Source organism: Schistocerca nitens, chromosome 7, assembly GCF_023898315.1.
Source record: "Schistocerca nitens isolate TAMUIC-IGC-003100 chromosome 7, iqSchNite1.1, whole genome shotgun sequence".
Classification (NCBI taxonomy): domain Eukaryota; kingdom Metazoa; phylum Arthropoda; class Insecta; order Orthoptera; family Acrididae; genus Schistocerca; species Schistocerca nitens.
Genome location: NC_064620.1, coordinates 380,811,793 through 380,836,441, shown reverse-complemented (window position 1 = coordinate 380,836,441; position 24,649 = coordinate 380,811,793). Strand labels below are relative to the sequence as shown.

General features: G+C 40.9%; 1 protein-coding gene across 2 annotated transcripts in view; it reads left to right on the top strand.

Annotated features, from left to right (window-relative positions):
* LOC126194915 (polyphosphoinositide phosphatase) overlaps nucleotides 1-24,649 on the top strand; it is a 187,387-nt gene that overhangs the window by 132,484 nt on the left and 30,254 nt on the right. For both annotated transcript variants that reach the window (XM_049933287.1, XM_049933286.1), the window contains 2 exons: nucleotides 19,505-19,832; nucleotides 22,211-22,366. In XM_049933287.1, the coding sequence (XP_049789244.1) occupies nucleotides 19,505-19,832; nucleotides 22,211-22,366 (484 nt within the window). The remainder of the gene's footprint in view (nucleotides 1-19,504; nucleotides 19,833-22,210; nucleotides 22,367-24,649) is intronic.

The following is a 24,649-nucleotide window of genomic DNA, read 5'->3' as shown; positions in this document are numbered from 1 at the left end:
TAACATATGGTGAAATGCACTACACACAGGAAGTGGCAACTAGTGTAGCACAATACATATGGTGTGCACATGAGGGTTTCCTTAGGATAGAGGGAAATCCCTCCACAAGCTTGATATATGTTCTGATTTCAGAGAGGGAAGATTAGCAGCTCCAATAATTATAGAGTGAGTTATCTGGGCCGGCCGCAGTGGTCTAGTGGTTCTAGGCGCTCAGTCAGGAACCGCGCGACTGCTACGGTCGCAGGTTCGAATCCTGCCTCGGGCATGGATGTGTGTGATGTCCTTAGGTTAGTTAGGTTTAAGTAGTTCTAAGTTCTAGGGGACTTATGACCACAGATGTTGAGTCCCATAGTGCTCAGAGCCATTTGAACAATTTTTTTGAGTTATTTGGTATGGCAGATCAAAGAAAGAGAACATGAATATATGTTTTTTTTTATTTAGTTATGTGTGCAGTAGGCAACTGTGGATCTCTCACACCACATGTTCTGTCACTGTCAAGTTCAAAATGTCACTCTGTGGTAAGCTCCAGCCATGTAAGCCTGGCCATGTCAATTGATTCTGCCCTCATGTGCATAAGGCAAATTGATTTTCATTTCCTCTAGCCAGGAACCATGATTAATGCAACTGTTTATTGTTAAACAAAAGGATAGGCATGCTGACTTCTGTAATTGCTCTGTTCCATGACAGTACCTGTCCTCACAGTAGTGGTGCAGCCCAATGGTATCTTGAGTAATTTCAGTTGGATATTTTCAGTCACCCTCTGTACAGTCTCAACCTGCCATCGAGTTGTGGTTCAATATTTATTTCCGCATAAAACACATCTATACAGGACAGCTTACAAGCGTGGAAGGCTGAACAGTTAACTGTCAAGAAAGGCACGGAATCATATATATCACAAATATCAAAGAGTAACTATAAGGGCAAATACTAGTCACATGGGATGTTTATACATCACTGTACACTGTGTTGGGGGGACAGAATGAGCTGCTTCATGACTACCCCCTAGTGTTAACGATATCACAGATTGAACTTTACATGTCACCCTGCACACATTACCACTGCTTTCTTGAAGCCTGGCATTGTACCACTGGAGCTGGTGGTTCCAACGGGATGTGAGGTACCATTCTTCAGCGTAGTTTTCTTTTCCATAGTCCGTAGTCTTGTGATGGATGTGGGGTATGGTGGCATTTTCTGGTGCTACATCCTTATCTTCTTGTTTCCCTCCTGCAGTCCTTACTGTGTCCAATAAATTGAGAAACGCAGGCTTGAGTCAGCATAGGGCATTGGTGGTAGGCATATCATTTATTCCAGGGCTTAACAACTGGCCGGTTTTGAGCGCGAGTACTCACGTATGCTCAGGCACGTGCTCGTGAGCAGCTGCAAGGTCGCGGAGTACGGTGGGAGGGGAAATGCGCGCGCACGTTTGAATAGGGCCGCAGCGTGCCTATTGAATTCGCGCCGACTGTGTAACGTTTAAAGTACTACGATCAGCTCTTAACAGTCACTTCGCTGGTTAAGAATCATGTGAAGTCGATGTTGTGTAACCCCAACCATGCTTTCGCAGTTCAACCCCCATTGGGAGGAATTGTATCTGTTTACTGAAAAAGATGGTGTTGCAAAATGTTTAGTATGTCACAAAACGCTGAATTCTTTTACGAAATTTAATTTGCAGCGACATTATATGTCGTACCACGCGAAAGACTACGGACGTGGAAAATGTGATTGACCAGATCGTGCACAGGAAGTTATTAAACATAAAAGGAAGCTATCCGAAGAAGATCTGGACAACGAAGAAAAATCAACTGAGGCAGCTCTCAGAGTGGGTTACAAAATTGCTTTGCTTTTAGCAAAATCCCTGCGCCCCTAACTGATGGCGATTTAATAAAAGAATGTTTGGTAGTTGCAGCGGAACATTTGTGTCCATCTCAAGTTGAACAGTTTCGGATTGTGCCATTATCTAACATGACCATTATGCGTCGCATACAGGACATGGCAGACGACGTCCAGAGCCAGCTTGCAAATATCTGTTAAGATTTTATGGCGTATTCTCTAGCTCTGGACGAAAGTGTTGATATTACTGGAACAGCGTAGCTTGCTATATTTATTAGAGGTGTTAACAGAGATCTTCAGGTGAGGGAGGAGCTCCTCGATGTAGTAGCCATGAAGAACACTACAACCGGAGGTGATATTTTAAGTAGTGTTGAAGAAAGTGTTGAAAATATAGGATTGTCGTGGAATTCTTTAGTTTCAGTGTCTACAGATGGTAAAGGCATACACTAAGCTAATAAAATTATGTGGCACGTGTACATTCTCCTTTATTTGTTTCATTTGTAGCAGTAATAATTCGTGAGTGATATCCCTGCAGGTGGCTGCGGATTTACATCGACTGGCGGCAGCTGTTGTGTACCCCACGTGACTCTCCCCACTCTCCGCTCTGGTCCGGTAGTGGGGGTAGCGTGCTTGCGCTGCTCCGTGCTCGCGCCATGCTGCTCACAGCTTGCTCCGCGAGCACGTATGTTGTGAAGCCCTGATTTATTCTAATGTGGGGCTGCCTCTGCTAAACACTTGATATGGTCTGTCGTATGGTGTTTGCATCAGTGTGTTTATTGCATCATTGTGTAAGAAAATGTAGGTGCAGTTTTCAAGATCTGTGAAAACAAACGAGTGTGACCCAGCTGGACTTATGGGTGCCGTTGGTCTAAACTGGCATATGTGCTCTTGTAATGTAGCAGCAAAGTCTGATGCATTGACTGTATCATCTGCCACACTGATCATGAATTCTCCTGGCAGATGTAACATTTGCTCATACACCAGATCTGCTGCCGTAGCCTTTAGATCACTTTTGAATGACATCTGTATTCCAAGGAGTACAACAGGTAGTTCCTCCATCCAATTCCGCATTGTGTGACATTGCAAAGCTGCTTTCAATTGGTGATGCAGGTGTTCAACTATACCATTTTGATGCAAACTAATAGGCTGTGGTGCGTATACGCGTCATGCCTAGTAATCTAGGTAATACTCTGAAAAAGTAGGCTTTGGATTGTTGTCCCTGCTCTGTGGTAAACCATAGTGGTATGCTGAATTGGGCGATACATCCGCGAAAAAATGTCTGCGCCACAGTTTCGGCTGTGATATTCTTCATGGGGAATGATTCAGGCCACCTAGTAAATTGGTCCACAACTGTAAGACAACAATTATAACCTTCTCAGACTGTGAGTGGTCTTATGATATCGATGTACACATTTTTAAAATGTTGATTCAGTGCGCGAAATGTGTCTAGCAGTGCTCTGACAGGCTGTGTGATCATGTTCCTCTGACACGCAATGCTTTGCTTGACAAATGTTTTGCAGTTTACATGCACTCCAGGCCAGAAGAGACTTTTTTTTTATCAATCTAATAGTGGTTTGCAGTCCTGGATGTGCCAGATGGTGTATTGAAGCAATTGCTTGTGCTCAAAGGTGTTGTGGCACAAATGGACATGGTTTCACTCCAGATAGGCCACAATACATTTCAACATTGCTTCAGGCATTGCAACATGTTGTAATTTCAGTCGTCCTAGTCATTTCAACACATCTTGTAACTTACTATCACGTTGTTGGGGATGTGTGAGGGCATCAAAATCGATGGTAGCCATTACAGCTTCAATATGTGAGCATGTGTCTACTGTCACGTTCACAACCTCTACATGTGATAGTTCATCCACTGGTATGTACGGCTTCCCTTCCATACAGGGTGGAGAAAAATTGTGTCACAGAATTTTAACCCTGGATAGCTGATGTCCGTAGGAACCAAACTTACTATTGTTGTGAAGGTCAACAACGCACAATTTTTAAACTACGGGCCAGCCGCAGTGGTCTAGCGGTTCTAGGCGCATAGTCCGGAACCGTGCGACTGCTACGGTCGCAGGTTTGAATCCTGCCTCGGGCATGGATGTGTGTGATGTCCTTAGGTTAGTTAGGTTTAAGTAGTTCTAAGTTATAGGGGACTGATGACCACAGATGTTGAGTCCCATAGTGCTCAGATCCATTTGAACCATTTTTAAACTACGGAAACTTGGTGCCACATGCTCTGACTGGCTGCGGGGTTGTCTTGTTGCCAGATGCTCTGGACAGTGCATGACCGCAAATATTTTGCCTGCTGGAGATCGTGATGTATCCAAGGCAGCCCACACGCTCAGTGGTAGTGCGCCAGCCTCCACTCTGAGGGCCTGGGGGTGAATCCGCTGGGGTCTTGACACATCCATTGTAATTTCATGATAAGACATACCAGGAACAAACCCGTCAACAGCTGTTAGTTTGCATACAGAAAGTTTTTTACAAATTGTGTCCGCCGTGAAAAGGGCCGTTTTTGTAGCTAGGACATTGTTTACTTAAAGCAGTTGCTTGAACTGGCAGCCCTCTGACATGAAACAAGCTTGGTAACATTGAACGGTGTTTTGCCGAATGCTTTCTAAGATTCCTGGCATTGCCCTGATTTGCTTGGCGGCATGTTGAATGCAGTCCATTAATTCCTCTTCATTTCTAGGTTTGTTTGCATCCGAGTGGGTCAACTAGAACCTTGAAGAACCTCTAAGGGAAAGTCCGGTGTCATGAGGCCTGGTGATCGCATTGGTCATCTCTTATGAGCACCTCTGCCAATTACCTGGCCATCGAAGAGTTCATTTAAATATCTGCACACAGCATGACTGTTATGTACAGATGCAACCACATGCATAACCATATGTCCAGGGGAACATCTTCCAGCAGGCTGGATAGAGTTTCTTGCAAAAATTGAAGGTAATTTCCCCCAGTATGTTGAGGAGGTAGACGGACCAGCCCAATCAGATGGTCACCCCAATGTCTGCCCAAATGTTGACTGAAAATCATTCCTTGTGTTCGTGGTCATACGTGATGTGAGGATTTTCCCTTTCCCATTAATGAATGTTTGAAGTGTTGTAAAGGCCATCCCGATGGAACATGCACTCTTCAGTAAACAACACAATGGAGGGGAAGTCTGGATCTTGTGCCACATGTTGCAAAAACCACCGTCAAAACCCTAGCCTGCGTACATAGTCTGTCACAGTATTTAGGTCTTGGACAGAGTGGAAACTAAATGGATACTGGCTGTCATCCCTCAAAACCTCCCAGACTAACTGATGAGTGACCCCATGTCATGTACAACTGCTCGAGTACTTGTTGTAGATGCTTCCTAGAAGCGCTCTAGAACTGTCTCTTCAAGTGCAGCATCCCGTCATGTTCGAGGTCTTCCAGCATCACCATGATATCCCGCTAACAAGCCTGTTTTGCCTAGTCACCAGTGGATTGCTGTAAATGTTTGTGGGTGTGGGTGACGTCTTGCTAGGTACCATTTTCCTCATTCAACCGTTGATTTTCATGCACATTACTGTTGGCTAGTCCATAAACAAAAACCATATCTCGTTGTTCTTCAAATGAATATTGTGCCGCCATGTTTGCTGTAGGACTAAATCACAGGGGACATGTGTGTGCTCTGAAGCAAAGCTTAGATGTGAATGCCTCTGACATGAGGTGGAGACAAACAGCAAGACCTGTTCGACACGTGAGTTTATCGCGTTGGTAGCGACAAGGCAAGGGACTTGTGTATTTGTGAACCGACAAACATAGTGCTGCCTGTCAACTGATGATGGCAATAGGAGAATCCCATGGCCAATTGGAGAGAATGGTGCCAAGTTTCCATAGTTTAAAAATAGTGTGTTGTCATCTTAAACAACACTAGTAATTTTGGTTGCTACTGGCATCAGCTATCCAGGGTTAAAATTTCATGACACAATTTTTCTCCACCCTGTATAAATAATGCTGGTTGTGAATTGGCTAATGTAATATAAATGGCGTAGTTGCATCGGTGATGCTTTCTCTGGTTTTACAGCAAAGGTGTACATTAGCGGCTTGTGATCTGTATAAATAGTGAACTGTTGGACCTCTAGTAAATGCCTGAATTTCTTGACTGTAGCGTAAGCTGCATACAGTTCGCAGGCATAGTTTGCCCAACGTTGCTGTGAAGGTGACAACTTCTGACTGAAGGATGCTATGGGCTGCCAACAATGCTCAACCTGTTGTTGCAGTACAGTGCCAATGGTGGCAGATGAGGCATCAACCATAAGTGCAAGTGGAGCATGTACCATGTGGTGTGATAACTGTTCAGCCATCTGGTTTTACGGCTTGAAAAGTGTCATCTGCTTTGCTTGTCCAATGCAGCTTGTCATTTGGCTTTGGTGTGCCCTTAGAAAATTCATTCAGAGATGCTGTTATGGATGTGTAATTGTATATAAATCTTTGGTAAAAATTTATGACCCCTAAAAACCGGCATAGCGATCTGATTGTTATTGGGTGAGGATACTTGTTTATGGCTTCAACTTTTTATTGTGGCAGTCTACCATGTAACCTAGAAATTGCACTTCATCACTCCAAAAGTACACTTTGAAGGATTAACTGCTAAGCCTTGTCTGCATAAATGATTAAATATTAGAGCCAGATGATGTAAATGTTGTTCTACCGTTGCAGACACTGCCAAAATGTCATCTATTTAAAACTAAGAGAAGTCTAAGTCCCTAGTGATCTCATCCATGAAATGCTGAAACACCTGTGCACAGACCAAAAGGCATCCTAATGAACTCGAATAGCCCAAAAGGTGTTAATGCTGTGGCTTTGGGGATATCTTCTATGGCAATGGGGATCTGGTAATACACCCAGACTAGATCAGTAGTGGAAAATATAGTCTTACCATGAATTTTGGCAGAGAAGTCTTCTATATGTGACACCTGGTACCGATCTGGGATGTCCTTGTGTTGAGCTGCTGGTAATTGCCATATGGACAACATGTTCTTCTTTGGTACCACATGTATTGGGGCTACCCAACTGCTCGAAACTCTTGCTGTCCACTTGCAACTTCTCTGGTGTCAAACATCTAGGCCTAGCATGAGATGGCAGGCCTGGCAAGGTCAGAATGTGATGTATCATTGTGTGTTTAACCAGCAGGAGAGTAGACGACTTCTGCATGATTTCGGGAAATTCTTTTACTAATCGTGTGTACAGTGTATCTCAAGCTGTAAAAACACCACCACCAGATTGTGTTGCCAGAATGGCGGGGTTTAATTGTAACCCTATTAACTGTACTGTGTGATGAGTGGTGGATTGTCCAGTTTCATGTGAGAATGTGCGCGGCATGACTGACACAGAAGTAATGAATGTTCATGTATGATGCGGCGCAGAATGCTGAAGCTGACGTGGTTGTGTTATTGTGTTATCGTCAGGGTCACCAAATATGTGATATCTGGTAGAATTCAACATATATTTCCACAAAAAACACGTCTATACAGGATAGCTTACAAGTGTGGAAGGCTGAACAGTTAGCTGTCAAAAGAGGCGTGTAATTGTTTATGTCACTAACATCAAAGAGTAACTATTATGACAAATACTTGTCACATGGAATGTTTTTACACTACTGTACACTCATGTTTGTGGGGACAGGATGAGATGCTACAGAGTAATTTCCTTCTTTTCTCTGAACTGAAGAAATGGCTATGAAGGCAACACTTAGCAAACTAATGAGAGCTTCAAGACAGTGTCAAGATTCATTTCAGCTCATCATCATCATCATCATTTTATGTTGAGGGTGTTGTAAAGCTTGGCCACAGGTAATACAAATGCCTCAATGATTATGATGATTATACTGAAAAGTAACCATAAACATACATAACTTCTAGTAATGAAATATTTTTATTTATTTATAGCCTATCAGAGATTGGAGAGGGTATCAGGAGCATCCACAGAGGTCCCAGAACTAGTCTCGTTTGTGGATGGTAATAATGTCCAGATGTAGTGCCTGAAACCAGATGTTAATAGCAGTTAAATTCTAAATTCTGATTGAAATGCACGTCACAAAGATAGGCTCGGATACTGGTGATAGAGAAATTTTTATAGTTATAGGATAGAATAACTGTGAGGTTTATACTGGTTATGAATAAGAAATAATGTGGGTGAAGCTAAATGTTAAAGGTGGATTAGACATGGTAGTTGGATGCTTTTGTAGACCTCATGCCTCAGTAATAGTAGTGACAGAACATTTGTAAGAAAACCTGGAGAATATTATACATAAGTTCCGTGGTCACGTTATGGCATTAGAACAGATTTCAATACACTATATGTGGATTGGGAGACTTGAGCAATTATGGTAGGCATGATGGACGGGGAATCATGTGAAATTGTTCTAAATGCCTTATTTGAAAAGTACCTTGAACAATTAATCAGAGAACTGGGAAATACAGATAAGATCTTAGATTGTCTAGTTACAAGGAGGCCCCAGCCTTTTGACTCAGTTTGTGCAGAACACGGAATCACTGATTACAAGGCCATTACAGCATAGCTATCTTCAAGTGTCAATAGGGATGAAAGGAAAGGTGGGATGAAATGTCTACTTAGTGAGTGAGACATGAAACAGACTTCAAAATACCTATGAAATCGCTATCAAACATTCATCTGTCACTGAAAATTTTGAGTATGAATGGTCAAAGTTGAACAATATTGTACAAAATTTATTAGGAAGGTACATGCTGAGCAAATATATGAGGGATGGGAAAGATGTGCGTGGTTAGACAACCATGTTAGAAAGCTAATCCGAAAGCAAATAGGGATCCACTGCAGATTTAAATGCAACCAAAGCGTAGTTGAGCATGAAGAGTTCAGCATACTTGAAAGTATAATTCTATCTACTGATCTGACAGAATACTGTAAGAAGTTTTGGTCTTGCATTAAATCAGTAAACATGTCTAAACCATCTGTCCAGACACTCGATCAATAATGACAATGACATCAAAACAGAGAATGACAAAGAGAAGGCCAAATTTTAAATTATTTTCTCTAATATTGTTTCTCTAATGAAGACTCACTGACATTCCCCCTTTAAATTTTCACAGTAGCTCCAAAATGACAGATATCAAAATAAGTGACCACAGGACAAAAACCCAACTGAAATCACTTAACAGAGGAAAAACAACTTGACCCCATGGGATGCCCATATAATTGCACATACGGTATGCAAAAGAAATTGCATCTATCCTAGTAGTCATCAACTATAGGTCACTGGTAGAGGTCAAAAATAGAATGAGTACAAGTCCAGTGTTGCAAGTTACTAGAAATCTAGGTGCCACTGTCACATTGGTACTATACTGACTTTTCTCCCTCCTGCTATAGTTCCACGAGTATGAGAAGTCAGAACAGAGACACTGCAGCCGCCTCCAGCTCATTGACTCATTGCCTTACTGAGGCATGCAGGAGTGTGTCATTAGTAGCAAGTTTTTAGTAACACCTAACTTCCCTTGTTGCCACATTGAAATTTGCATTTTTGGCAAAACACAGCTCAGTACAGTTTACAGAGATTCATCTCTCTAAAATGCTAATGCAGTTGCAACTACAGTAGAACCCCGAAACAGCAACAGCAGCCCTAAATAAGCAATTGATGACAAGTCAGGTCAATAGGTTATGAAAAAGATCATTTTTGTATAAAAATAAATGTGCAATTTCTTCACTTACATTGTTGCAAACCCACACCCAGTCCCATTTTACCAGCTATTATGGCCCATAAAAAATAACATCATGGTATAGAAAAAGTCTGTAGTTACTTGTATATATTGGTAGACAAGGAAGATCTGCATATGAACTGCATGGCAAAGTACTCTCCTCCTTGCTTGCTGTCATTTACCAAAAACTCATTTCAATATCTTGAACCATTTACGAGATACAATGGATGTTTAAATAGTTATTCTCGCAGCATTATTTCGAGCACAGTGTGGGGAAGTGATTGCACTCCATACAGTCGATTTCATTGAGTTGGAAGATAAATATAGATGTTGTCATAGGTTTTAAGAAAATTTTGTTACATCAGCTACATTTCGTATGCATCAATGTGTGATCTAATAATGACTCCTGTTTGGTATTGCAAACTGTTTGAATTTCATGAATTGGGTTACTAAATTTTGAATTATCACAATAACTATGACCATTAATGATAATATAGGTAGTTTAACATGATTTTGATGAATAAGACTGTAAGATATGAAAGAATCAAATTGCTTTACTCAACAGCTCCATTAAAATTGTATTAGATTGATTCCAGAGCAGCCAGTGTGTGCATGCTGCTGTTACCACTGTGTAGCAAGTGTGCCATCTGCAGTGCCAATTTGGCGAAAGAATGTCTCATTCATAACTGCTGTCCTCAGAGCTGCCACCTGTCTGCCAGTATGTGCTGCCCCATTGTCCACCATGATGTTCTAAGGAAGTTGAGAGCATGATCTTGGTGTTGTAGTGTAGCACTCAAAAGGAGAAAACAACCTACTTCTGAGATCAGGTGGCCTCTAATAAAGCTGTGTCTCGTGAGACTGCGGACAATGTGATATGAAAATTAAGTGGTGGCATGTACATAGCTGCAAATGTGCTTGAGAATAGGAAGTGTGATGTATGAAAATAGTTCAATGCTATAGTCCATGCTTCAGATGGAAAACATACAAAGTTCATCCAATGCTAACAAAATGGTTATAGTCTTGTTTACTCCACCTCCATCATGAGGAAACATATGTGCTTGAAAACAGGACACAGAGTAATATCACTGTTAATCACTGTGACCGAAAAGGGAACTTCTTGTGATTCAGTGGCACTCATTTGCCACAAAGACCATAGTATTCAGTATGGTTCATTGATCATATTTCAAAAAGGTAGCACAAGCATTCATATCTGTAGGAACTGAAGTGGATTGTGTGAAGTTGAGATGGAGGCTGTACTACCTCATATGATTGCAGACATTATTAAAAAGGTGCTGGTACCATGAGTTATTGTTGTTATTGCCAGTAAAAGAACTTTTTTCCAAACCAATATTTGGATGGATGATGCATGTAAAACAAGCTACACTACAGTGACAGTATTTATTATTAATTAAACATGGCATTGGGAGAACCGCCTCATTTCCCAGTGAGGCAAAAATGGCAGCTAACATTTTATCAGAGCTTGTTCTGCTGTTTGAAGTCCTTGTGTATTCCTGAGCAATTAATTAAGTCAGTACTGTTTCTAACAGATCCTGGTGTTCATCATGCCATTCAAAGAAGCTGTCAATAATTTATAACAAGATAACATCCTACTCTCCTCTTGACACTTCTTTGGTTGTGTAAACTTCTGGATGATCATCTGAACCCTAATGAATTATTGATGCTTTGGCTATACTTCAGTTAAGGTACATGAGTTATAGAATGGAAGGAATGATAAGATTAAACTACATTTGTACTGCAAGATCACTTCATTTTCGTGTCCCCCATATCGCGATCTTTTGACACTGAGCACTGTAGACAGAGAATGTTTCCAAAGAGGTTAGTGCTCTGTGTGTAAATATTTCTGTAGTCTCCGAACATGATTAGGTGTGAATGTTGCTCCAAATTGCAACTCTATTCTTTCTAGTCACTCGTAGTTCACACAAAAGTACAACAGGCCTATGAATTGGTGCATCTGTTGAGGTTCCACTAGAATGAGAGAAGTCTGGAGCATGTGAACAACCATCATGAAGTATCGTTATAGTTCTCAGTTGCTGTTACTGTAAAGGGTGTACAGGCAGAAAAATATTCTTGAATGATGGAAAGAACTTGAACAGACAGTATCTTCCCTAGCATGTGTACCCAAGAGCATACTGTTTTTTCCAGCCTTAAGTGAGTCTGGTGATAGGAACTTCACTGTAGGTTGAGCATCACAGTAGCCTGGACCACAATGTTGGGGATGACATTTTATTGGTTCCACAGAGGCCAGATGTGTGACCTTCATGGTGGTGGGGGAGATGGCTATGTGAAGGTCAAGCCCTTGGCCAAGACATGGGTTGAGAGTGGTCATGGTTACTGGAAGCAAGTGACGGAATGCTAGTAAGACACCCAAGGTTGAATTAGACTTTTATTCATGTTAAGCATAGGTGTTTGTTCACTGTCGACCCCAGGATGACGCAGTGAGCTGCAGAGCTCTGTGAGTCATTGTCAGCAGCTATGCCTGAAGAGCGGTGTGTGTGAGCAACATCACTCACTGGAGTCAGTAGGATGGCCATAGCTAGCAGAGACTGTGCACTGCAGCTGATGGAGGTCAGCCTCATTCAGACTACTGGCTGGCCCAGGGTTACGGAATGCAGCACAGGGTGAATGGTACTCAAACCGTAGCCCTCAGCACGATTGACATTGAAGATCTGTGCTTGTCCTGGGCAATAATCAGCTTCAATGGAAGCCTCCAGGAACCATTTCACAGAGACAGAGAGATTAGGCCACCCCCAGGCTGGGCTCAAACAGACATTCCACTACAGAGGTGGCTGCCAGCAGGAGGTAGTCACCCAGAGAGAGACCCAGTGGTGCAAAGGTGAAATTAACTACATACTGTCCCAGCACAGACAGTTAGCTGCTGCTACTGGAGATGAAGTCCTTGGTAGATGGCTAGATACTTCATTTGCAGCAGTAACCATCTCAAAGTCAGTAGTTAACGAAGACAGCAGTGGTTGGCATCATGTACATACCTTGATACCGTTGTGTACGGAGAATGCCAGTGAGGATATCTGATAATAACTGAGTACTTAGGAGAGTGAGAGTCTGATTTGGGAGATATTTATGATAATTTTCTCACCATTGTTTCTTCAACAGCAGCACATCATCCCGGTAGAGACAAAAGGGCATAGCCACCGGGTATTGTCACCGGGTAGTGATGACTTTGTTCATTCCACTCTTCGTGATTAGTCACCTCTTGAAGGACCCTAGTTTGAGCTGTAGTATTGTATTAAATTACTCTGTTCTGGGTTTTACCATGCATCTATGAAAAAGCATGCTAAAGAAACCTCTATACTGCACAAGGTATGCTACGACCTTAATGGAACAAGATGTTGATATATACTAGTAAGCCAAGTGTATCAGTTCGTGTATTCTTCTGGTCAAGGCAACTTACGTTTACAGACTAATAGCATGTTGTGTCACATATCATTCATTTCTGTAACTTTTTCAGAGACTACTTTAAATTTATTTTAATACAGTGTTTAATCACTGTTCAGAAAATACATTTCATTCTCATGTCCTGTTTTCTTATACTGTCATCACATACTTGATGTCTTGTCGAAAGTCTGTGTATGTCAGTGTAATTGTTAGCTATTCCTCACTATTTCTGCCAGAGTGCAACATTCCTGAAAGACCATTGTATCATATCATTCCTACCCCTTCACTGCTTCCAAAGTGTCCAAATCATACAGCTTTCTGGCATACACTTTCTCTTTCAAATATCCCCAGAGAAAGAAGACTAATTGTGTCAAGTCTGGATTTTTCAGTGACCACTTAACAATTCTTTGACATCCAATAACACAGTCTGGAATAGCAATGTAAGCCATTCTCATGATTGAGGTTCATCACCTTGCATAGAGTACACATTGTCCACATCACCCCACTTTGTGATGATAGGATGAACAAACTGACTGCAGATTCTCAATTGCATCTTCAAGATTCCTTTTGCTAGGGGCCAAATAATAGCTGTTATGGACATTTATGGCATTTGGTTCCTCTTCCACCCATTGTAACAGGCTTTAGCCTCTTCAAAGGTCATTGTCTTTGGGGGGTCCAGTACCCTTCCAGTGAGTAACTGTCCCCTTTGTCAAGATATATGCATACAGTCTCTTGTAATGTTTTCCTGTAGAGAATTATGTTTCTTCCCAACTCCCATCTCCACCATCTCTGTACCACTGTGGGTAATTGTTACATGCCGGCTGCTGTGCCGAGCAGTTCTAGGCACTTCAGTCCGGAACCGTGCTGCTGCTACGGTCACAGCTTCGAATCCTGCCTTGGTCATGGATGTGTGTGATGTCCTTAGGTTGGTTAGGTTTAAGTAGTTCTAAGTCTAGGGGACTGATGACCTCAGATGTTAAGTCCTATAGTGCTTAGAGCCATTTGAACCATTTGAATTCCTACACACTGCTAATTGCAAATCAAGCAAGGTCAAAAGCATTTAGCCTTAGTGCCATCTTTACTTATTTGTGGTTAGTTAGGCCTGAACCAAACAACAGTTATGTAACAGTTAGGTAATAGTTACATAATAACATAGAATAGAGTCTAATGTAACTTTAAAATTATTAATATTATATGATTTGTGACATAGTAGCAGTGAAACAAAAATAGGGATATAGTGATAGTGTTAGTAGATAATAATCGTCTTACCCAATAATTGCGTATGTAGCAGCCAGCAGTGATGCGAGTCCTCAGTTATAGTTGTGAACTTGTGTGCTTACTCTCCTTTCTACACTGTTATGGACCATTTTAACCAACAACAGGCTCAAGTAATGAGTTTCCAGTTAAATGGGCAGTGGCAGAGACTGGCGAGTGAAGGCTCTGAGCGTACGGTGATGGCGAGTTCAGAAAAGATGACATAGGGCCCACTGGCTAGTTTAAAGAGAGTATACAGAGTTCATTTGTGGTCTCTAATCACCGGAAGAAAGAGGCATTTCAGATATATTGGAAAATGTTGTCATTCCTGTTTTCAAGAAGCGTGGTTAAACAAGCGTGCGAAACTATAGGTCTATATCACTGCTATCAGTCTATTGTAGAATTTTGAAGCATGTTTTATGATTGCTCATTAAGACTTTTCAGGAGACCTAAAACTTCCTTAGTAGGAATCAACATGAATTCCACAAACAATGATCCTGTGAAAACCAGTTTGCCCTCTTTTTCACAAGACCACAAAGGCAATAGATCCTGGCACTCACGTTGATGCTGCATTTCTTGACTTCTGGAAGGCATTTGATACAATTCCACACTGGCACCTAGTGAAAAAAATGCGTACTTATGGAATATCAGACAATCTTTCTGCTTAGATTGAAAAGTTCCTGGCAAATAGAACACAGAATGTCATTCTTAATTGATAGAAATGTTCAGAAGTAAAAGTAACTTCAGGCATACCCCAGGGTATGCAGAAAAATGTAGTGGTATGCAGGAAGACCTGCAGAGTATATATGCTTGTTGCAGCAAGTAGCAGTTGACCCTCAACATAAACAAGTGTAATGTATTGCACAAAATAGGCAGAAAGACCCATTGTTTTATGGTGACACAATTACCAAACAGCAGTCACATGCTTTAACTATCAGTCAGTGTGCATGTTTAGTGATTTAAAGTGGAATCACCACATAAAACTAATCATAGGAAAGGAGATGCCAGACTGATATTTATTGAAAGATTCCTCAGTTACGTGTAGTCCACCTACTAAAGTGGTAGTGTATAAAACACTCATTTGACTGACGCTTGAGTAATACTCAGCAGTCTCAGACCCTTACCAGATAGACAGCTGAAACAGAAAAGACCCAAAGTAGAGTGAGGTGTTTGGTCACGAGTTTGTTTAGTAAGTGTGAAAGCGTCACTGAGACGCTCATCCATATCCAGTGGAATACACTACAAGAGAAACATTCTACAAAAGAATGTGATGTGCTGTTAATATCCTGAGCATATGACTCCAGAAGACTGAATGAGTATATTGCTTTTTCCTATGTATATTTTGTGAAAAGGCCATGAAGGCAAAATTAAGAGATGTTTAAGCTCATGCTGAGGACAGAATTAGTACATCCAATGACAACGGAGCATTCTGTGCTTGCTAGGCAACTGCAGTGTCCACAGACTGCCTTTGGAATGAAGCTCATCATGTTATACTGTCAAAGATTGCTTTGCAACACCCTACGGGCATTTTCCATTACTGTGCAAAAAATTCCATCTACTCACGATGCCAGCAAAAGTAGGAAAAGTAAACAAGATGAGCTGATTCTACTGGAAACAAAAATCGTACATGATTGACTGTTGGCAGTATGTTGGGAAATCACATCAACATTATTTTCTCATAACTCCAGCTGTAGAAGAATATATCTCAAGATCCAAAATTACTGTGCTGAAGGCTACAAATGTAAAATATGTTCACCTAAAGGAAACTGTGTTGTTGGAATAAACATTAGTCACAGAACACAACACTCAAAATTTCTCATTTTACTAGAATGCAATCATAATGTTGCCCCTGGATGGGATTTCTTGTGGCATCACAAGTAATAATAGACTATGGAAGATTGGAGCTCCACATTGATGAATCTAGGCCAGCACGTTCATGCAACAATTATTCAGGGTGATTGTCTACCAATGCAGACATACTTATCCCACTCGTTTCCAATGAAACAATTTCTAGTCAACAGCCTGGATGTTCAGTTAAACTGTGAAGGTCTAATCAAATGCTAAACAGTACTCAGCCTCACAAAAGACATAATATGCTAGCAATAATTGTGATGATATTATGTGGACAAGGAGGAGTGCTCTAGGTCACCAATTGCCATGAACAGCCACAACTCTCATGTAAGGATATTTGACTAGGGATAATTGAACCTATTCAGGAATAATGATCAAGTGCCTTTGATGGAGAATCATGCTAAACTGCCATTATTGATGACTCATTGGAGGAATCCATTACCCAGTCACCAATGTGTCATGACTTGGCCGAGAAAAAGTTCAGTGAGTGCTGACCATTATGTGTCAAATATTGATGAAGATACTTTTTTTTAAAATGTTTAGCACAAAGGACATTCACACTGTGTGTCAGCTGGCACATATGTTCTAGTCTGGAGTGGAAACAAGTCAAAGCACATGACACGGTGTGAATTATCATATCAACATTGGATGTTTCGTACATGGACATCACTGTGGCTGTAGTAAGGCTACACAACACAACACTCATGGAAACTGAATGCAAACAGTACCTTCCTCTAAGAGTTTATATTGCTAAGGTGTGAACAGATACAAAAGCATCAGTGTGTCAGATGTGCAATAGGCATCCAGCAGTGGTTTCAATATGCCCTGACTAAATCTAATTAAATGGCTAAAGAGATTTGACCTTGTCTCTAAATACAACAGTTGGGTTGACCCAGTGTGTTGTCCTGGATAGTGAGAGTTCATCAGAGACAAAGGTATCATCAAGAGTGCCCAGGGAAGTCTGATAAGACCACTCTTGGTCTCTCTCTACCTATAAACAGTCTTTTGGGGAGGGCGAGCATCAGTCTGCAATGGTTTGTGTATGACACCGTAATGTATGGGAAAGTGTCATAGGTGACTGTAGGGTTATACAGATAATTTGGACAGAATTTGTGCTTGGTGTCATGAATGAATGACAGCTTGCTCTAAATATGTAGATATGTTAGTTAATGCACATGAATTGGAAAACAATCCTGTAAAGTTTGAATATAGTATTAGTAATATGCTGCTTGACACAGCCGTGTCCAATAAATTTCTAAATGTAACATTGCAAAGCAACAGGAAATATAACAAGCATGTAAAGTTGATTGTAGGGAAGAAGAATGGTCAACTTCATTTTACTGGGAGGATTCTAGGAAAGTGTAGCTTATCTATAAAGGACACTGCCTACAGAACACTTGTGCAACCCTTTCTTGTGTAATGTTCAGTGTCCAGGATCTCCACCAGATTTGATTAAAGGAAGAACCAGAAGCAATTCAGTGGTGAGCTGCTAGTTTTGTTAGTGCTTGGTTTGTCCAGCACCCAAGTATTACAGAGATACTGCTTGAACTCAAATGGGAATCCCAGGAAGGAAGAAGACATTATTTTCGTGAAACACTATTCCGAAAATTTAGAGAATCAGTATTTGCAACAGACAGCAGAATGGTTCTAATGCAACCTGCAGGCATCTCTCATAAGATCTGCAAGACAAGATAAGAGAAATTAGGGCTTGTATGGGAGGATATGGACAGCCATTTTCTCTCATTCTATTTGTGACTGGTATGGGAAAGGGAGTGACTATTAGAGATATAAAGTACCCTTCACTGTGCACCATATGAAAGCTTGTGGAGTATGTAAGCAGATGTACATTAGGTGCTTTCCCAGTGTCTACTTTTAATTGAACAGTACAGCCCAGCAGTGGTTTCAGAAACAGGAGAAGCTGGAGAGCTGTTTCAGGTTGAAATTAAGAAGACATTTGGCCACAACCAGCAACATAGCCAAAGATTAACTGAAGTACAGTGCTGAACACTAGAGGGAGGCAGCACATATTGAAAATTTTGTGGTGACAGTAGACAGTGAACCCAGAAATGATACAAGCTGGCAAAGTTCTACACCTAGTGTATAGTGTGGCTGAGGTTAACTATCTATCACTTTTTTGAAGGATGTGCATACATAACAAGGCAATGTACTAGAAAAGAGTATGCAGAAAGGCATTCAAGAGACTTTTAAGTGTTGTATCAGTGGTAGTCACCTCATACGGCTAATATAGCAAATAGTCAAAGAAGATTTAGTGTGGAAGTCAGATATCCAGATGTAACAGTGTAGAATGGATGTGGCATCACTAATTACTAATTCATTGGCACCCATCAACTATGGACCTCAGACACCGAGGATAACCATTGTGAATGCTATATTGCCAGACACCGAGGATAACCATTGTTTAATGCTATATTGCCAAACGACAACCTCTAAGCAACAAATAGGACAACCTGAAGTGGATTTTTATACCTATCCAGAAGATTAGATTATAAAAAAATTATTAATTTGCTACTTTAGACATACTGAATTGTATGTCACTAGTCCAATGTCACCATACACGGATGATGATCCTGCATTGGGGAGACAAAAGCATAGATATGTTTTCCATGCCATTTTCATGAAACCCTATCACAGTTCTGAAGTGCAAATCAAAGATAAAGGTCTTATGATGCTAGGTACATGAATACCTGATGAAAAATCACTTTGTGATATTGAGAGTAACCCTATTTTAATACTGCAGTGATCACGGGGATGTGAGAACACTACCTGAATGTGAGGAACCTCCAGTGCCACTACGTGAAGGACAACTGAATAGATCTAGATGCAAGAACCTACAGTCCACTCGAAAACAACAGGTCACTGATTTCTGAGGGGGGGAAGCAATGATGCAAACTGTGCAGTATCAGAAATGCTGTTGTGGTTATAGTTGCTGGCTGCCAAAGTTCCTGTCACAGGCTCAATTTCTGCCTCCAGCAAATTTTTATCGTTCAGCATTTGTGATTTCTGGAAGGTTATGTGACTTAACTATTTATGTAATATTGAATTTTTCTATGTAAGGACAAATAGAACTACTCTCTACTAAGGCTGACTGCTCTGCTCTGTGGGCAGACATGCTTTCAGTATGAATTGTTAGTTCTTGTTGAAAATAATGCTTTCATTATTGGTACTCTAATCTGTGTTGTACATCACTTTATTATAGTATGAAAGTTTTTATCTGTGTTTATAATACTGTAAACGAAGTTCCTTGTATGGTAGAGTACTTGATATTTCTTGCTTCTCATTTCATCCTCTTCCATAAACTGCCTTTTTCTTATAACCATTGCACTATGTCTGTTGTTTTCTGTGTAGTATTTTTTATGTAATTCTATATTTCGTACTTGCCATAGTTGTGATATATAATTATTTAATCAAATAGAGCAAAATATTTATGTACAGATGCAGAGAAACAACATACAATCAACCTGTTTCTGGGGTTATTTGTACCTGATGAGAGTCGGCCTCCTATATGGGAAATGGCAACTGACTACTATTTGCATCACAAGCTAGACATTCCAAATAAACGTGCACGCAGCCAGTGGTGGGATACAAGTGCAGTGCAGTTCCTTCCACGTGCATATGAAGAAGTGAATAAATGCTGCCGTCAGTTAGTACCCATTTCAGGTCCACATGATGAAGCTGTTGACAGTTATGCTGACTATTATCGTCCCCATGAACTGAGTGTACTGTGCAGCACTTTTGCTTTCAAAATTAGCCATTCTGTAAGGTAAGTATTAATCATTTTTGAATATATGCCATTTATTGATCTGATGCACAAACATTTCCCATTTCTCCAAATTAAAAGAAAAGGGAAGAAAAATGGGGAGAAATATTGATTAAAGATGATGTGAATATTTTTTTAAAGTTGCTTCTAAATGTAACAATGGAAAATTTCAGATTTAATGCAATATATGTGTGCTCAGCAAATAGAAGAGGCTCTGGGAACAGTCAGAAAAATTGTTAAGCATTCAAAGTCCTCCTTCATAGCTAACAAACTAGCACATATAATTCACACACATAATACCACTTTTTTAAGTTCTGCTATTTGACAGAGATGAGTAACATTCTTGGCTGTGGTCATTGATGGGAAAGTGTAGGATACATAGAATGGGGAGAGGGCTAGGAAAGATCATGCTGGAGAGAAACGTTTGTACTGTAACAATTGCTATCCCATTTCATATAATTCTATCTGTTTTTTATCTCCCTTTGGCAGTCATATTCATTTTAGTATTGCTGATGGCATCACATCCCACATCTAATGTACCTGTTTCTCAGTCAAGATCAAGTCTTTTTACTATCAGTTTCTCCAGTTTGTTATCATACCCACATGTTGTCCATTTCTATATCCATAGATACAGTATCTAATCCTTTGTTCATCAAGTCCACTGTACTTCTAAATATATGATTTACTAGCAATTTTTTGTTATTTCTTATTGCTATGCATTTTCCCCTCTGATTTCTGTGATACAAGTAGCCATTCACTTATTTTAATATCACTAAATTACTGTATGAGCAGTGGAAAGTCTGGAATGGGTAACAACTTGAATTAGAATAGATTGTTGCTCACCACATTTAGGAGATGTTGAGTGGCAGACCCGTGCCACACAATGCCTCCTCTATGTAGTGAGTAGCAATCTGTTCTAATTCATATAATTTATTCATCGTCATGACTTCTTTGAAAACCATCACTTTCGATATTGGGTATTAGGGAGACATCTGTTTCTTCATTTAGTTTATGAAGAAATTTTAACCATACATAAATGCTGTCAGTGCCCAAGCCCTCATGGATAACACAGGATCTAAAATTGGGGATAACAGTGCAAAATCAGAAATGCTTCTTCAAATCTACCTTTAACAAGGAAGATACAGAATGACTATTCCAGTTTAATTCTCACACAGTTGGAAGGATGGGTGATATATACAAGGGTTGGAACTTAAATAGTGGCAACTATTTAATCACAAATGATACCAGAGATTACATGTTTGCAACTATTAGTGTCCTTCAGAGTAGTCACCAGCATTGTGTAAAACCCGTTGCCAGCGATGTGGAAGGTGTAGTATACCATTGGCAGAGCCTGTTCTGTTGATGGTGCGAATGGAGCGGTCTACTGCCTGTGAAATCTCTGGAACAGTTCTGAAGTGAATGCCACTAAGTGGTTCCTTCATCTTTGTAATCAAATCAAAGTCACAAGGACATAAGTACAGGGAGTATGGTTGATGGTACAGTACTTTCCAGTCCCATCGACCGAACAGAGCAGCCGTAGCTTGTGCTGTATGCGCCCGCGCATTGTCGTGCAAAATGATGGGTGGGTTGTGCAGAAAGTGTCGCTGCTTCTTTCGCAAAGCTGGTCACAGGTGATGTAAGTCCTTGTGACTTTGATTTGATTCTGAAGATGAAGAAACCACTTTGTGGCATTCGCTTCAGAACTGTTCCAGAGATTTGACAGGCAGTAGACAGCTCCATTTCGCATCATCAACAAACAGAACAGGCTCTGCTAACAGTGTACTACATCTTCCACATCACTGTCATTGGGTGCTACACAATGCTGGTGCCTACTTTGAAGGACAGTAACAGGTGCAAACATGTAACTCTTTTGTATCGGTTGTGAATAAATAGTTGCCACTATTTAAGTTCCAACCCTTGTAGATAATAATGTCACTGATGTTGGGAAATGCCTAAAATAATTAAAATTAAGCAAGGTTCTAGGGCACGATGGAATCCCTGTCAGATCCTATGCATAGTTTGTAGCTGAATTAGCCCATTTTAACCATAATATGTCATAGACAGTTTGAAAAGAAGGTCAAACCTGTTGACAGGAAGGGTGCAAAAGTGATCACAAGACTGTCATTTGATCTCAGTGACATATGTTTGACAGACTTCTGCAATGTTAATGGCAGTATATGTAAATACCTCATAGATTTGTGTACTGTTCTTGCTGTGGATGGCTGAAAGATCAGTTCTTGTTTTGTGTTTATTTCAAATATCCATCTTTTTCATCCTAATGCATTTCATGCTTTTATTTTAGTTTAATATTTTCTCCAATCTGGGAGATATAAAGGGTATATTTTATCATGTATTAATCTTATTGTGTGTTTATTTTATAGGGATTTTATGCCAAATTTTACAACAAACTTTAGTCCATTTGCTGTGCGTGTTCGACCAGGACGCCGCAGAGAAGAAATGGGAGCTAAAGGAAGTTCTATGAAAAACCCATCTCTCTCTGGTCAGAGCTCTAGTAGTTCCACCACATCGAGTGCAAGGTAAATGATAGTCTTTCTGAAAGTATTTGAAATAGGCCTTCTGCAAATGTTAAAAATTTGCAACATACTGAAACAAAGAGAAAAATGTTCACGAGCTATGTAGAGAAAATTCTTGAGTAAACAGATTAACTTGTAAGAAACATGAATTTTGTAGTCTAGGAATTTTTCTAGCTCCATAAAACAGTTATGACAGAGTGGCTGCCCATAGTGGTATTGATAATTTTTTTTTTCCACAGAATTATGCTTCTGCATCAGTTTTGATAAAGTGTATCTAAACTGATTTTTTCATCACAATGCTGTTCAGTAGAGGAGCACATTGATGTTACTCTTCTCCACTTTGGAAAACCCTACGAAAATTCTCTGTTTGTAGATACTGTTTCTGTATCATATTGTAAGACACAAAAAAAAACAGCATGGCCACGATGAACCAAAGTTTATTCTTCTTCCACATATAAGTGAACAACATTTGAGAACATAGACACAAGACAGGTACTGACACAAGCTGTTTCTGACACTGAGTATGAACACAATATGAGAGTGAGTTCCTGCTGCATTATTGTTATAAAATGGACAACTCCAGTAGACTGCGTGGCAGATGCTGTACCGTGTGCACAAGTTGTGTGGCCTACCACGGGGATCCTCTGGAGGCTGGTCCATGCAGATGCCATTGGCAGAACATTCAAACTGTATCACACCTGCAGCCTAGTGCAGCAGTGCATTTACATCCATTACATAACGGGTTATGGCACCCCTCTCCCCTTAGGGAAAGGACGCTCCACTGAGGCTTGTGTCAGGGTGACTGTTGGAACACTCACGGCCTCTCTGGCAGACATTACAAGTAGTGATGGCGGGAGCAGAAGGAGATTACAGGCTGGAATCAGTTATTAGGGGCAGAACTTGCACATCCATGGACATGTGCAGCAGCCCCCTCCCCCTTTCCCACTTCCCCTGCGCCCTCCAAAGCACCAGAAAAGAGGAATTGTGACAAGGGTGCTGGTAGCACCATCAGTCTGGTCCCTTGACATGTTGGCACTATGCTGATGGTGAAAGTGCTGGCCACGTGGGTGAGGATGCTGGTGCTGAAGGAAATGAAGGTGCTGGCCCAGCTGTCAATGGAATCGCTGCTGGCAGCAAAGAATTGCAGGAAGACCTGGCAGCAGTCACCGGGGGCTGGTCCTAGAGGAGAGGCAGAAGGCAGCATCATCCACATGGAGAATAGATCCACCCCACAGCAGGTATGCCCAGTGAGGCCAGGACAGGTGCTGGGGTAGTAGGTGGAGGTGGTGGCGGCAGACTCACAGCTCTTGCTGTGGCGTGAGGATGCATTTGTGCACCATACAGATGTGGCAGCTGTAGACCATGGCCAGAATCCACTACAGTTGATGGCCGAATGCATGAGCCCAGATCGCGGAGCCAGCAGGAATGAACCACTCTGGCTGCCAGGGTGACAGATATTGATGGGGTTGTATGAGGAGATGCAGGAGAGTATGTGACTGGTGACCATTGCACATCTCAGCCAGACTCCAGTCCCCCACTGGTGTAAACCTGTAGAAACTCAATAAACATGTCTAGATGTTGTCCATGGAGAAGCTCACAATATGCTTCTTAATTTGAACCTTGGATGTGCAGACGTGATGTTCCACCTCGCCATTAGATTGAGCATGAAAAAGAGGAACAGTCATGTGACACATGCCTTGACAGGCACAGAAATTGTGGAAGGTGTGCGACACAAAATGTGGACTTTTACCCATCAAAAGTGTTTAAAGCAATCCTTCAATAGACAAAACTTCGGAGGGAGCCTGAATGATAGCTTCAGCTGACACTGAAGGACAGACGATAACATATTGAAATTTAGAGAAGAACAGCATTTTACATATTCTGATTTTATGTTTTTCGTGATTCTACACCATAAATTCATAGCCCCTGTGAAAAACCCATAAGAACAGTGCTTACAAGTATGATTTTCTTGATTCTACGTTCTTACTCAACATCTCGCTTGACTTCCTATTGACATTTGATGTGACTAAATTAGTTATAAGTGGCACAGTAGACAGACTGTTTGCATGATGAATGATGACAGAGTTAAGGGAATATTCTAGACTGTTTTGGAGAGGGGAGGAATGAGAGAGGAAATGCTGACATAATTCACTATCAGGTTGCCAATACAACTTGTAATGTTTAGTTTCATCATGCAATGATCATGGGTGGAGTGCATTTCACACTATTTTTTGCAGGAGCTGATGTAATCATAATGTGGTGGCACCATCAAGGCAACCAGGAACG